At 38.7% G+C, this 13,539-nt stretch overlaps 2 protein-coding genes across 7 annotated transcripts in view; one reads left to right on the forward strand and one right to left on the reverse strand.

The window, feature by feature from the left end:
• The window catches only part of LOC110978951 (von Willebrand factor A domain-containing protein 5B1-like), a 31,508-nt gene extending 26,690 nt beyond the window's left edge, over positions 1 to 4,818 (forward strand). For all 6 annotated transcript variants that reach the window (XM_022234320.2, XM_022234318.2, XM_022234316.2 and 3 more), the window contains 4 exons: positions 50 to 207; positions 675 to 810; positions 959 to 1,081; positions 1,216 to 4,818. In XM_022234320.2, coding sequence (XP_022090012.2) covers positions 50 to 207; positions 675 to 810; positions 959 to 1,081; positions 1,216 to 2,096 — 1,298 coding nt within the window. In that variant the 3' untranslated portion in view covers positions 2,097 to 4,818. The remainder of the gene's footprint in view (positions 1 to 49; positions 208 to 674; positions 811 to 958; positions 1,082 to 1,215) is intronic.
• An 837-nt stretch (positions 4,819 to 5,655) lies between these two features.
• alg3 (ALG3 alpha-1,3- mannosyltransferase) lies at positions 5,656 to 13,489 on the reverse strand. Its single transcript, XM_022234321.2, has 9 exons — positions 13,262 to 13,489; positions 12,905 to 13,004; positions 12,215 to 12,362; positions 11,600 to 11,760; positions 11,155 to 11,275; positions 10,469 to 10,674; positions 10,257 to 10,327; positions 9,738 to 9,873; positions 5,656 to 9,273 (listed from the first exon to the last, which is right to left on the reverse strand). The coding sequence occupies exons 1-9, from the start codon at positions 13,407 to 13,409 to the stop codon at positions 9,108 to 9,110; spliced, it is 1,257 nt and encodes a 418-aa protein (XP_022090013.2). The 5' UTR covers positions 13,410 to 13,489; the 3' UTR covers positions 5,656 to 9,107.
• Between the last annotated feature and the right edge of the window lie 50 nt (positions 13,490 to 13,539).

Below are 13,539 nucleotides of genomic sequence, written 5' to 3' on the forward strand. Positions count from 1 at the left end.
ATGAAACAGCCGTCTGCGTTATTTCAGTTAGCTGTTGCTCTTTATATAGGGGACAAGCGAAACTTCTCCGACGCTACCGCCGAAGAAATGGTGAAGGTTCGTACCAAGATGCTAGAGGTATCTCAAGCAGCTAATGTCATTTGTCGTCACACGGCATTCGTCTCTGTAGACCAGGAGACATTGGAGCCTTTACCATCACCCATACAGGTGAGAGATGCGATTGGAGGTTGACAGGGTCCATTACGATCAAAAGAGGGTGATATGTCTGGCGTGACGACAGAGCCGAGCCCTGTATGATCTTATACGTCTCACGCCAAAGATGGAAGCGACGGGCTTGCTTACGGCTAAGTAGTACTTAACACGTATTCAGTTTTTAAAAAAATTTAAAACCAAAGTCGGCCAGGAATAAATATCCACGTATCTCTCTGGTTAATTACAGGGATTGCACTTTACAGCCTTTCAATGACTCCATACTGTGTAAAAGGAACAGTCACCGAGTACAAGGGGTCTATTGCTTGAGCTGTTCTCAGATTTTAATGAAGAATTATTATTGTCAGGGAATTGTCCCACATTGGCAGATATTAGATCTTGTCATTGATAAGCAGTGTTCAATGCCCACGCAGAACCCAGTTCATGTCTCTTTCATGACAATATTACTCTATTCTGCGTTATAGGTGATCCAGCCAACACCACGCATCTCAAAGCCAGTTGGTAAACGATCCATTCGGTTTGGTTACAGCAAAGGGTTAGGTCGACGGATATCCACGTCGTTCACCGACTCGGAAGAAGACGCCTTCTCGTCAGGACTAGGTAATTTACAGTCACTGTTGACATAGACAGAGCCTATTTCCTTTTCATTTTGCAGCCCTAACAATGATTCGTTTACCAAATGCATCCAGTGCTTTGTTTCCAGCCTCTCATTCCTCATGAGCATACCGTCAATTCTGTTTTTTTCCAGGTCGATCCGATTCAATGAGTTCTAGTCAGTCTCAGTCCCAACCTTACTCGGCTTCACATTCCCTTGATTTACCGCACGCTGGATCCAATAGTCCGACCTGGTCATCACACGAAGTACCTGAATGTAAGTCACTCGGCAATACCTTCGACAGAGTGCAGATGGTGTCGATATCATTTACTGTCAATTATTAAAATATTTCACAAGCAATTTCCTTGCCGAATATATCTAATACTTTATGGGTTGTGCTTTTTACTCAGGGTCGTTTTCTGGATCCTTTTCCAACATCAACATCACTAAGCCGAAACCATGGCAACTAGCCACCCGCCTCATTAAGCTTAGCAACCGATTGAGCACGATGCCGTCGAAGAGACCACTCTTCCGTGCTGTTGACATGATGGAAGGAGGTGGTCGGACCCTCAGCATGGAAACAGTTGAGCTGCACGCTCTTGTCAACCTCCAGCTATCTAATGGATCATGGGACCTCGATCAGGAGCTAGCTGAAGCCTTAGATATTCCCATGGAGAAGCTGAAGAGGGCATCACCTCTCTGCATCCCGGCTGGTGACGAGGAGAGCGTCTTCGAAGCCGAGGTGGATACAACTGCCAAAGGAGGAGTATCCAGTCCAAGCAACATTGACACCGATGATGCCTATACCAGCCAAGACAAAGATAAAGAGGAGGATGAGATGCACATCAAGATAGTCGAGAGCCCTGTTGATGGTAGTAAACCCTCTACTACTTTACCACAGTCTGACAGTGGATACCAGACCCTAAGATCATGCTTTTCATCCCCTGATGAATCTGTTCTAGGAGCGCTTACTATGACGTATTCCACGCGTGTCGAGTCATCGCTGACAGAGAGCAATGCCGCAAAGAGCGACGTCTGTAGCAGCAACAGTCCTGGGAGTAGGCGTCTGGGTTCTGACGACTCGTTTGGGGAGGTTTTGGAGAACCGCATCTGGGCTACTGTCTTGTCTCTAACCTGGCTGGAGCACAATTGTGCCTCTTTCTTTAATGAGTGGGAGCTACTGGCCGCTAAAGCTGACCGTTGGTTAAATGACCAGCGTCTACCACGAGGATTCGATCTACCGGGATTGAAAGCAGCTGCGTATCAAGTTATTGTGCTGTCAAGAAAATAGATTTAAGTTCTTAGGCTTATTCTGCAGAAAATTGTACTTCTGAATTTAAAGAGGTTATGAACATGATTACGGAAGTAAAATAATTATCTCAAAACGCAGTTTAGGAAAGTTTACTATCACCGAGTAGGACTATCTTGTGAAGACTTTGGGATATGAAGCTCGTGACTGCATGCTGTCAGCCCTGATTGGGAGAAATCAAGTACACTTACATAGAAAAAGCGGAAAGATACTATTATTATTCTTACTGGTTTATTGCCACTTACTTGCAACCTGGTAAGGTTGCAAAGTGGTACATAAAAATACATTAAAAATCATAGAAATGCGTATAAGAAATCTTACAATAAATAAAATAATGAAAACAACAAAACCATAAACAATGCTTATGATAAAAAGCTACCATTATTTTGTTTTACATTTTCATTTCACAAACCATCCGACGCATAAAAATGACTAAAAAATTACAATGCTAAAAGAAACTGATGATATGAAAAAGACAAAGGCACGTGCCCTTACATCGATTCTAACGAAACAGTACGTAATGAATGGCCTTATGGTATACATGCATCTCAAAGTCCATGGGGCCTTTATAAAACACATCCGCGTAATCACTATTTCGAAGTGTGTTTAAACATATATCCGTGCATTCCCTGTCGCAATTTGTGATAAAGTAGAGTAACTTTTGGTGCTGTTTTTAAAGCATTAAGCCAGACATAAATGTCTTTGTACCATTTTGTGGATGATTGTTCAAGCTTGTAGTTTCTGTGACTTGTAGTCTGTCTAATAATTTCGATTATTCCATCTTGAACAGGGCCAGCAAAAGGGTGAGGCAAAACAGAAAATATTTTCGCCCATTGCCATCATCACACTTTATATTTAGCACACATGCTTTATAATAACATCTATTAAGATCGTGTAAACCTAAGAAGTACAAAATTGTTCACTATTTTTATGCAACTGTCACAGAACGACCACTTTTCTCTTTCGGCCATGATTTCAACATGAAACTGAATAGCAGAGTATAATCAACAATTTTGTACAGAAGTAGTACAGTTATATCCTTCAAATTATTAGATGTAGATGATGCATGATTAAAAAAAAAGGGTGTGAATGAATTTGAAAACTTTTTTCCGTTTTCCGTTGCACTTTTTAAATTCACTCTCAATAAGATTGCCTTTATAAATCTCTGGCTGGTCCAAAGATTCCACGTCTTGCATTAACCTAGCTCAGACAGACAGAGTTCATTATAAAGTTCTTTATGTTCGCTACCAATCGAAGTGTATTTTTAGTTTCAAGCCGACTGTACAGAAAACAAAATTACACAAAAATACGAGGAATTCTTATTTCATTTGGTATAATGAACTGAAAAGTGATTATTTGCGAGGACAAACAAAAAATGTTTAACAGCTTTGAAATTGCCTTGAGAACCGTTTTGGCCTTTTCAAAAAATTGTTTCTTCGACTTACTTACCAGACACTTTTAGAGTCTCAAGATGTTTGCCTCACAAAGGAGTTCTAAACAACTGAGCCGAGGTATTAGAGTTTGAAAATTTGCATGAACAACTAACCATTTATTCCAGAAAGATGACTACTCATTGCGATCATAACCAGAGTAAATGTCATGCCTCGTTTATTTATATTTATAAACATTAATTTATATAAAAATAACTCCAGGGAATCCCTTTTGACAGTCGTCAAAATGTGTTCACATGCTGTAATTTATTGTCCAAGCTGAATTTGTGTAAAAAATGGCTCGTCTTTCATTTATTATGTATAAAACTTTTCCAGATCATGTACATGTATATATACACCTTCACATTGTAAATATCCATAGCTATGTCTTTTATTCTATATATTTACCCTGAATGCCTTTACGTGAACAGGTGTCTGCGTGTATAGGCAGTTCATGCCAGTACTATAGCATCATAGTCTAGAAAAACAATTACGAAATTTTGTTGTTTTTCCATGTTCGTCACTGTTGGTCAGTAATGTAATAATTATGAAGCGGTGTATAACGGTCAGAAATGAAAGAGGCGTGTTGATGACAGCCAATAGAAGTAGGCCTACATATTCATTTTTTTCGCAGGAAGGTATCAATGAAAGATGTTAGAAAAGTTTCCTTAAGATGAGCTACAGCAATCCGTATTCCACACTTCATTTTTGGATTTCAGAAGTTTACCCGTCATGCAAAATCTCTAAAAAGTTTAGTTCAAAAACTTAGAAAATGGTTGGAAATTCTTCAAATATGTGATTTCGGAAGTTTATAAAAACAGTTTTGTGAAAAGATGAATACATTTTCTGTTTTGGTCGGCAGATGCTCAGGTGAAAGAACAAAGTTTGCTGCCCTCACACGACTCGGTGATGATGAGTTAATTCCGTGTGCTACTATGGCATTGTTGTTAATATACATTTGTAACTAGTACTGCAAATTTCAGATACGTTTAGATTGGGAAAAAATGTCAGAACTACTATCAAAAAATGACAGTCCAAAATACGACATAATAATTAAAAGAAAACAAAGGGAATATTTAATATCTTTCCCCAACCCGAGTAAAGTGAAGAAGTAACTTCATGGTTTGTCGCACTTGCGCTTAATTTTTGTCTAAGATCAACATTTTCGGGAATTTTTCATTCATATTCCCTTTAATGATCCAGAAAGTCGAATTTTTTTTTGTTCCATTGTTATGGCTTAATGCATCAATAAATCGTAAGTGCTCTCATATGAAGTAGACTTTCCTCTTTCGCCTGATACTTAAACACGGTATACCCCAAGCTTTTTTTTTATTGCGCAATCTAACCTTTAAATATAAGATCCAAGCACAATTTCTTCAAGAAGCTTGTGGCCTGGTGGTCTAGCTCGCTGCCTGCCTGGTGGGCTGGCTTGCTGACTGGCAGGCCTGGGGATCCTGGTTCGAAAGCCGGGGTTCCCGGAGAGGGAATTTTTTTTTTTTATACTAAGTTTTTTAGCAAAATTGTGCATGCCTACTGGGATTCGAACCCAGGGCATTGTGCATAGCAGTCAGTGTCCTTAACCGTTATGCCACGGCTCTTTCTCGAAAACTTGTGCTCGTTTTTAAATCTTAAACCTTTCATTGTTGGACTTAGACAATTTTTCAACCAGGGATCCTGAGGTTGGGGAGTCTGAGAGCTGATGACATATTCGAAGAGTGGGAGACAGCAGGCTGGGGTAATCGAGGTCGTGAGACTATCCGATAGCTGACGGTCAGAGTTTGGCTTGGTAAATTTTCAACTTCTAATTTGGGGGCTTGGGAGCTTGAGGCCGATGGATGACTCGGTATTCGACTTTCAGGATTACTTAGTTGCAACAAGTTGAATTAAGCAAATGTGAGATGACTTTATAAAACTGACGATTGTCTGTGAGAGCAAGGGAACTGGATTTGAAGGTCTTTGGGTGAGTCAAAGAGCGACATGAAAAAAGGAGGGGAAGGCGCTGGAAGTGAAATATCCAACCCCGGGCAAGTGTTAAAAGGATGGAAAAAATGGGATCCAGGATACAACCTTTGAATACAACATTGGAAAATTATGCCACAGAACGACAAGCATTTGTATGAAATACATTTGTTACTTTTCTTTCTTTTATTGAACAATTAACGTTCACATGAGAAACACCCTAATTTGACTTAAATCAGACAGGCGGGCAGAAGCTCAGTACGGTTCTTCAGTGTGATTTCTCAATGCAATATGAAAAGAAAGTTAAGAGACAACCACATGTGGGAAATCTAAGCCGGGAAATGAAGGTATCACTTTTACCTCTTGCAAACGACTCAACTAATTGCAATGATATGATTTAAAAAAAAAACCAACCAATAAAAACAAAAAGAACAGCGCCCTCTAATGGTAAATTTGGGTGGCAGGCAAAATATCAGTAACTTAACTTGTACCGTGTAAGGAATTTTCTGGCCTTTTACGACTAAGTAAAAAAGATGTTTGTGAGGTGGACCTGAAGAAAATACCAGTTATATCGATACTGCCTTCCACAGTGCAACTAAAATTCAACCTTGGGGGAGAAATAAACTATTTTTCATTTCTGTTTGAGATTTACCGGTAGCTTTTCTAAATATCTATGCTTTATGATAAAAGGGTACAACGTATAAATGGTTTTACAGATGTCGAAGAAATACCAAGAAACAAAGAAATGTTTGTAATTGTTAAGAAAAGCCCTCAGAATAATCCTGCATGACTAGTTACTAAAACATTTGGCGCTCAAGAGAACAGAGAGTTGAATTACGATAGCATAAATGTTTATTACTGTAAACACAACATAGCATTCTTATGGAGCTGCAAGATGGCTCAGAAACACTATTCAACTGTGCATTGTTGCTTGGTTCTGTTTGAATTAATCGTGCAATTACCATCGTAACTGTAACAAATAAAATGCCTATTTCTTAAATCGTCATATTACGGTCATAAGGCCTACAACTGTTGCCTGCTAATTGATTCAATTTGTTATACAAACATCTAGCGTTACAGTCGTTTTTCCTTCCAATTTCAATAAAGAAGCAGATCGTGTTATCCATGTACATGTATGATGTTTCACTTCTACACGATGAAAGAGTTCTTCAGTATATAACTTTAAATGAGCACATTTTTTTGCAAATACGTTTATTTTTTGAAGATGAGCATATACACGATAAACTCTATCACAATTTATTTTGTATGCTAATTTAAACAGGCGTCTTGGCTTACTTGGCGAAAGGTTTTGTTTTCATTAATGTGTATTTGCGATACAGTATGTGACAATAAATCCAAGATGATACCATGTCACTTGTAGCATCGCTGGTAAATTGTTTTCCTATTTGAATGAAAAGAACCGGAATAGTTTGAAAATGCAACGGGCCATTCCACTGGGGCAACCTATCATTAAACAAAGATAGGTGAGTAATTTGCTGTAGCAACTGCTCACTTGTTTCTTTAGTCAATTTCATATCAGGTGACTCCAATCATCATTTAATGACACCTTACATGCAAGGCAGAAAAATGCAGCGAGGAAATGCAGACAGATGAGACAAGCTCTGAAGCTTCAAAAACACAAATCGTGAACAAATGTGCTGGAATAAGCACAGGGAGAGTCATTCTAATGTCATTTTAAACAACTGCTCCATGTGTAATGAAGCAAGTACACCTGTCTTGACAAGACACGAAGGACATGAAGACAGAAAAATATTTTATAGGGTCACTGAAGCATGAACAATATCATTGAAGGAAGGTTACAGAAGGTAAGCTACAAGCATATTTCCTAAGAGGACCTCAAACACCACAAAGACCTACAGAAAACATGATGTCACTTTGACAGTTCGTCAGTAGAAGGCACTGTTAGTCTCCAGTTAAACATGTACGTTAATGCAGACAAAATAAAGGAATTTCTTCCACACGACAGACTCATTCAATTACTCTGGATTTTTCAGTACGTCAGGTGTACCGCAGGAAATAGGCGAACATGGCGAAGAGGACTTTTGGACATGTTAACGCCCCAAATTGATGTCAACGAGTTAAACTCGACCATCTCGTTCACAGATGGCAAAGGACGATCTTAAGGATCTGGGTAAGACATGACAAGACTTGAACATCATTCAAATCATTCTCATAAAACAGTGGAGATCAATCTACATATATTAAGAATAATAGGAACATTGTATAAATGGTTATTGAGCAGTTTGATCTTTGAAGAGACTTGTTTTAAGCAATGTATTAACTGGTTTTAAAAATGTTCAAACTATCTTTCTTCTTGTCCTGCATGTCTTTGTGTTATAGAATTAATTGTTGTAATTTTATTGGTTGTTTTGGTGTCGATGATCTCCTCGGTTACTGTTATGTGTACCTTCTAATTGTTTTCAACTTTGCAGGCCATTTTCTATATAAATGGATTTATGTTTAATTGGTTTTCACTTGTAAGGAAGTGTTTGTACACAAACTGTTGGTAATGTCGGTAACTGTCTGAAAAATGTGCAATCAGTTTATCAATCAAGCAATCAATTAACCAATCAATTGGTTAACCAATCAACCAATAATTCAATAATTGAAGAAACTGTCTTCGCAGACCATTTCTTTTGTCAATAATGTTGTAATATTAATTTGAAGCATATTTTTAAGAAAATGCTTGTTGATGTGTGTTAAGTCTTAGAAATGGCAAAAAAATCAGTTGATTAACCTATCAACCAACCACTCAGTTAACCAATCATAAAAAATCAGTCAACCCATGATTCAAGTCAATGAATCAACCAATCAATTAACCAATCAATCAGTTGAACAAGCAACTAATAATTCAATGAGCCAACCAACCAAGAAACCAGTCAACAGCCAATCAATCAAACTATGGTGAGGATCCATCAAGCAATTGATCTACCAGTGAGTCAGTTAACTTCAATGCCAAATACATGTACATATCAATACTGAGCTTTGTAGAGACAAGTCTAGTACTTAGTGGGAATCTTTATGAACAGCAAGACAAAAGTTTAAAGGAACACAGACTGTCATGAAAGGTCTAACGGACAGTATCCTCCCTGAGATCGAAGGAGTTTAACTCTATCAGGAATCGTCAATCCTGCCTCCGTTTTGAAGACACATCAGGTGATGACTTAAGTAATGCAGGAGCAATAAAGATGCAGATAAAATATCTCCAAACCAGCAAAATCTTGCTAAAGCTGAAGTGATCATAATCATGTCGAGAGGGCGCTGTGACAAATATAAAATGAGAGCTGTGTCTTTTTTACAGACACAAAATGTCTGAAACTCAAACGTCAACCACCAGGTCAGACAACAGAGAGCTTCAGTACAGACTGCACAATTTAAGTTACTTTCTTAGAAAACACAAAACATTTGCTTGCGCTTTTTTTCTGTTTATGTGAGAAAATGAGATACATTCTTATGAAGCGTGACTTAGAAATTACGCCTTGCTCTACAGAGTTGCACCATTAATATTCAAAGTATTACATCAGTATATTTCTCTTAAAATAGCACCAGTAGAGATACTACACAGTACCTGGCAGTTCGGGGGTCATTTTGATTTCCAACTCTCCTGAACTAAATCCTCTTTGGTGATTGGTCGTTTTAGCCACAAAGCAAAGAGGATAACCACATGGCAGATGTGGAGAGCGGCAGAACTTAGCGAGGTGGAAGGGTAGGTATTCCAACACAACTCAATGATGCCGAGAATTAAAATGCTGAAAAATCAAATATCCACAACATTGCCATCGATAATATTATGGAGGCCATACAGGATATCAGGATCAAAAGCAAGGACAGGCCTTCATGGCAAGCCTACTTACAACTTTGAAGACCAATTTACATTTTGGAAGAAAGTTCCTACTCAAAAGTCTGGAATTCTTATACATCTAATGTATTTTAGCTTATGAAGGAATATCCAGGGAAAGCCCAACTAAACTTCAAAGACTCTCGCGTAAATTGATATTAACTAATTTTGTCATCTGCAAACTCCTTCTCTAAACAGAATTATGCTGTACTTAGAGATACCAATGATCACCTTGATACTTGATTTTCAAAGCTGTTTGTGATGTCTCTTCCCTCCCCCTCCTTTCCCAAGGAAACTCCTCCCATTTCCATGCACTAAAGGAGATATCTAACTAAATTTCCTACTTCATTAGACTTGTTAAGAATTTGTACTCACCGGATGACAGAGGGTAAATTGGTGGTCCACAGTAGATAGGGTAATGTGTGGAAATACCAGACATAAAACTGGTAATGCAGAGATCGACTTAAGGCCACACCAATGAAATTGGCAGCAAAGAGGGTACTAACAATATGTGTGAAGAAGTTAAGGAAATACAGTTTACTACAAAGAGCAGTATGGATTTATTTTCCAGAAAAGGAAATATCATGGGGGGCAAGCTAAAGAAATTCATTAAGAAAAACTTTTATTTTGGATTCCAATGTAAAATAAACCATTTCACAGATTTGTAGCAGCAGGTGAGGAGAGGAGGGACAGTGACTGAGTAACAGGTGATTTTTACCAGGAAACATATCAATGGTCATGTTAAGTCAAAGAATTAAACAGCACTAACTTTGCAACACATGCTCAGCCAGATATGTCATTTTCCTTTTTACAGCTTAATAACCTTCTATACAGAAAGTGTTCCAGTAAAACTTTTTAGAAAGGAAGTTGGGAACATTTATGATCAAAGGATATAGTTATCTCCCATAACAAATCGTTCCTCCTTCTGTGGCTTTGGCAAAAGAGCAAGGATTCCACCTCGCCTCCTGGAACAAAAAAAAATCAAGCAATTTATAGCAACCTCATTCATAATACACTTAATGTAAATTTGGAAATTCAAAGAACATGCTACTACATTTAGAAAAGAATAATTGGTGATGAGTACATGTAATTATCAAATATCTTACCTGTTCCACCTATGTATGACAAATAATGCTAAAAGCACCACATGCATAGCCAGGAGTGAGATCTGGAAGTAACGATTCAGGAAAAACTCCTCGGATAAAAATCTCCAGTTGACCGTCCACTTGAAGAAGAACTGACGACCCAGGTCAAAGGAACGGATGATGTAGCCTGCTGGATTCTCACGAAGGAAAGGAATTGCCACAACGAACTAAAGAAAATAACAATGAAAGATGCAGAAGTTTAGCAAGTATGTGGTCCACTATAGCTACAAAAAATGCACATTACACAAACAGAAACATTTCCAGACAGCAAGAAAATCAACAATGTTGGTAGTCCTTCAAGCTACAAGTTGAAAAACCAACAAGGGCATTTAACATAAGCCAATCCGTCGGGCAGATTGCCAAACCTGGAAGCCATGTCGGATACAAGACGGTGACAAACTTGACGCAAGGGACAAAAAAAGAGGTAACTGCCCTTAGAAAGTTGGCAGCCATCGTTCTAGCAAGCAGAGTATGATATGCTGTCCCAAAAGTCAGGGTTGTAATAGAGTTACCACTGTCCAGTCTGAGTCCAAGTCCTGAGTCATAAGCCTGAAATCTGAGTCTCTTGACTTGAGTCTTGCAGTAACTAGACACAAACCCATCTACACCAATTGGCCAGTCAAACAGATGGTCATATGATTTAATACCTGTAAGAATGCACAAATGAAGAGTCTTGGGATGGTTGCCCAGAAGCCAAACTCTGTCAACAGAAGGAGAAGAAGAGCTGGAGAGAAGAGAAGGATATTCATCTTGACCGACACACCGACACTACAAGAGAAAAGGGTAAATACCAATTCATAACAGAAGGCTGTTAAAAACTTATCACAAGCCAGGTGTGATTACACTCTAAAGATTAATCAAGGGCAGGTCATTGCCTTTAACAGCTGGCGATTGCCTGAAAAGTGATGTATGAAAATGGTATGCGAAAGTTTCAGGTACTAGAGAGTTTCGGGTACTAGAGAGTTTCGGGTACTAGAGAGTTTCGGGTACTAGAGCCATGAAAGTGATCCAAGTAGTTCTATCAGTCCTAACAAAAGTGTTTATAAGCAGGTTCAGGTATCATTTGGAAATCTTAGCTGACAATCATCTTACCTGAACCAAAAGCATCCCCAATTCCATCTTCCATCTAGGAAGAGGTTGATTGAGAGGTAAAGGAAGAACATGGCAACAGGATCGTTGAACATCCTCAAAATGTAGATGGAATGAATACGGTAGGAAGCACAACACATAAAGAATAAGACGTAGGGTGGAACCTGGCAGACAGGGAAAAAAAGAGTCAAAAGGAAAAGTCTTTTTCTAAAAGCATGAATCTTAGACAAACTAACACTGTGCTGTTATCTAATGGTGTTATTCCACGAAGAAGTGCTACATCAGGCCTCAAGTACATGTAAATAAATATAACTTATCTCTCAGTATAAAATTACCTGTAAAACAAAGCATATCGGACCTCCAGAGTGGTAACTGATAGAAGGTGTAGTTAAAGAAACACTCATTCCAGGTTGATCCTGCACAACCTGGTGTCAAAGTCATCCTTACCAGACCTCGATCCTCTGATCTGAACTGAAGTTTTTGCATGGGGGGGGGTTGGAGGTTATGGGGTTGACAGGACTAATAATACTTTGAATGATTGCTTTTATTTATAGGGATTATCATTTCAGAAATAATGATTTCCTTCTTTAACATCTACATTTTACTTGTAAGACTTACCTTTTTTGTTCTGCTGTATATTCTAAAGACTAGCAGCAAAGTTGCCAAGTAGAGACCAGCAAAAATATACTGTGCCAATCGGATGTTTGTGCCTTTGTCAGTGATGTAATACATCCCCAAGAAGATGTAAACAAACCCTGCAGGATATCTAGCCAAAGAAACATCAAGACATCAAAATTACCAAAAATTAAAGACTTCAAAATGGATCATGTATATATCTCAACACTACCCGTTAGTCTGAATTTGCCTCTTTATTGTGACTTGATACGTTAGTCAATTAAACAACACTCATTCAACAATATTCATTCAACACCATTTTAGTTAACCCCAAGAATACCTCCCTGAAATCAAAAATCGTTAACTGGAACAGGTCTTCACAATCCCATTGCCTCACAATTAGCAGTTATGGTGCTGTGGCCACTGACTGTCCAATGCAGCTAGATCTGACAGATTTGTTCATGTTCCATCTTGTTAAATTGTAAAGTAGTATGATTAGCGTTACACATGCAGGTACATAGATATTATGCATGTAGGGTTCTTTGCATGTGTACTTAAAAGCATAACTTGTAAATTGACCTTCCATTGGTGGTCTCAAGACTAGGAGCTTGCCTTTGGGTCCAAGAAAACAGTATTTCTCAACCATGTATACTCTAACCGAGACACAGACTATTTCACAACCAGTTTTCTTACACAAGTGGTCCAGTGTCTCCCTTCAATTTCATGTAGTCATAAGTTCCATTAATTACTCCTTCTACTTCGTCCATGTATGCCTCCCAGTCAATCTCCGTATCTGTGCCGTGTGCAATAAGCAGGGATATGGGAAAACAAAGACATTGGACGAGTGTGAATCATGATCAGATGCTAAATGAAAATTAAACTGAACTGATAAATTTATGGCACAACATATTTCTTTTCCTTCATGGGTACACAACAAAACTATCGATATGCATGCAAAACTTGCTGCCACCATGTCTAAATCCTTACTAGTCTGCAGAGGAATATGGTTGGTCAATCATTGTCCGTGGTCTGAACCATGTCTGAACTTACACTTGACTTTCTGAATTACAAGAACATTCACAACAATTTCGGCCAGCCAGAGCATCGCTGCCGTCATCCACAAGAAACTAGGATCAAACAGCAATCCATGAACGTGGTTCTTGCATCTCATAAACAGGTTTTCTTTAGATTTTGCCATTTCTGGGCCCCAAAAGGTGAGCTTATTCCCACACCATGCAGAGAATGTGTGCCAGTGCCAAGGGCACGCGTGCGCGTACGCGATGTGGCTGGTTTCCTGCCTGGTACAAAGATGACAGAACGTGCAGGGA

This window comes from Acanthaster planci, linkage group LG16 (genome assembly GCF_054643075.1).
Source record: "Acanthaster planci isolate LZ-2023a linkage group LG16, COTS_SCS, whole genome shotgun sequence".
In the NCBI taxonomy this organism is placed as follows: Eukaryota; Metazoa; Echinodermata; class Asteroidea; order Valvatida; family Acanthasteridae; genus Acanthaster; species Acanthaster planci.

What these genes read in the sequence shown, in the direction of transcription:
- alg3 (XM_022234321.2), bottom strand. Translation starts at nt 13,409, where the DNA reads ATGGCAAAATCTAAAGAAAACCTGTTTATGAGATGCAAGAACCACGTT. An exon ending in TGTAATTCAGAAAGTCAAGT is followed by an intron (nt 13,005 to 13,261) that starts GTAAGTTCAGAC and finishes CACACGGCACAG; the next exon opens with ATACGGAGATTGACTGGGAG. An exon ending in TATACAGCAGAACAAAAAAG is followed by an intron (nt 11,761 to 12,214) that starts GTAAGTCTTACA and finishes CCTGTCTGCCAG; the next exon opens with GTTCCACCCTACGTCTTATT.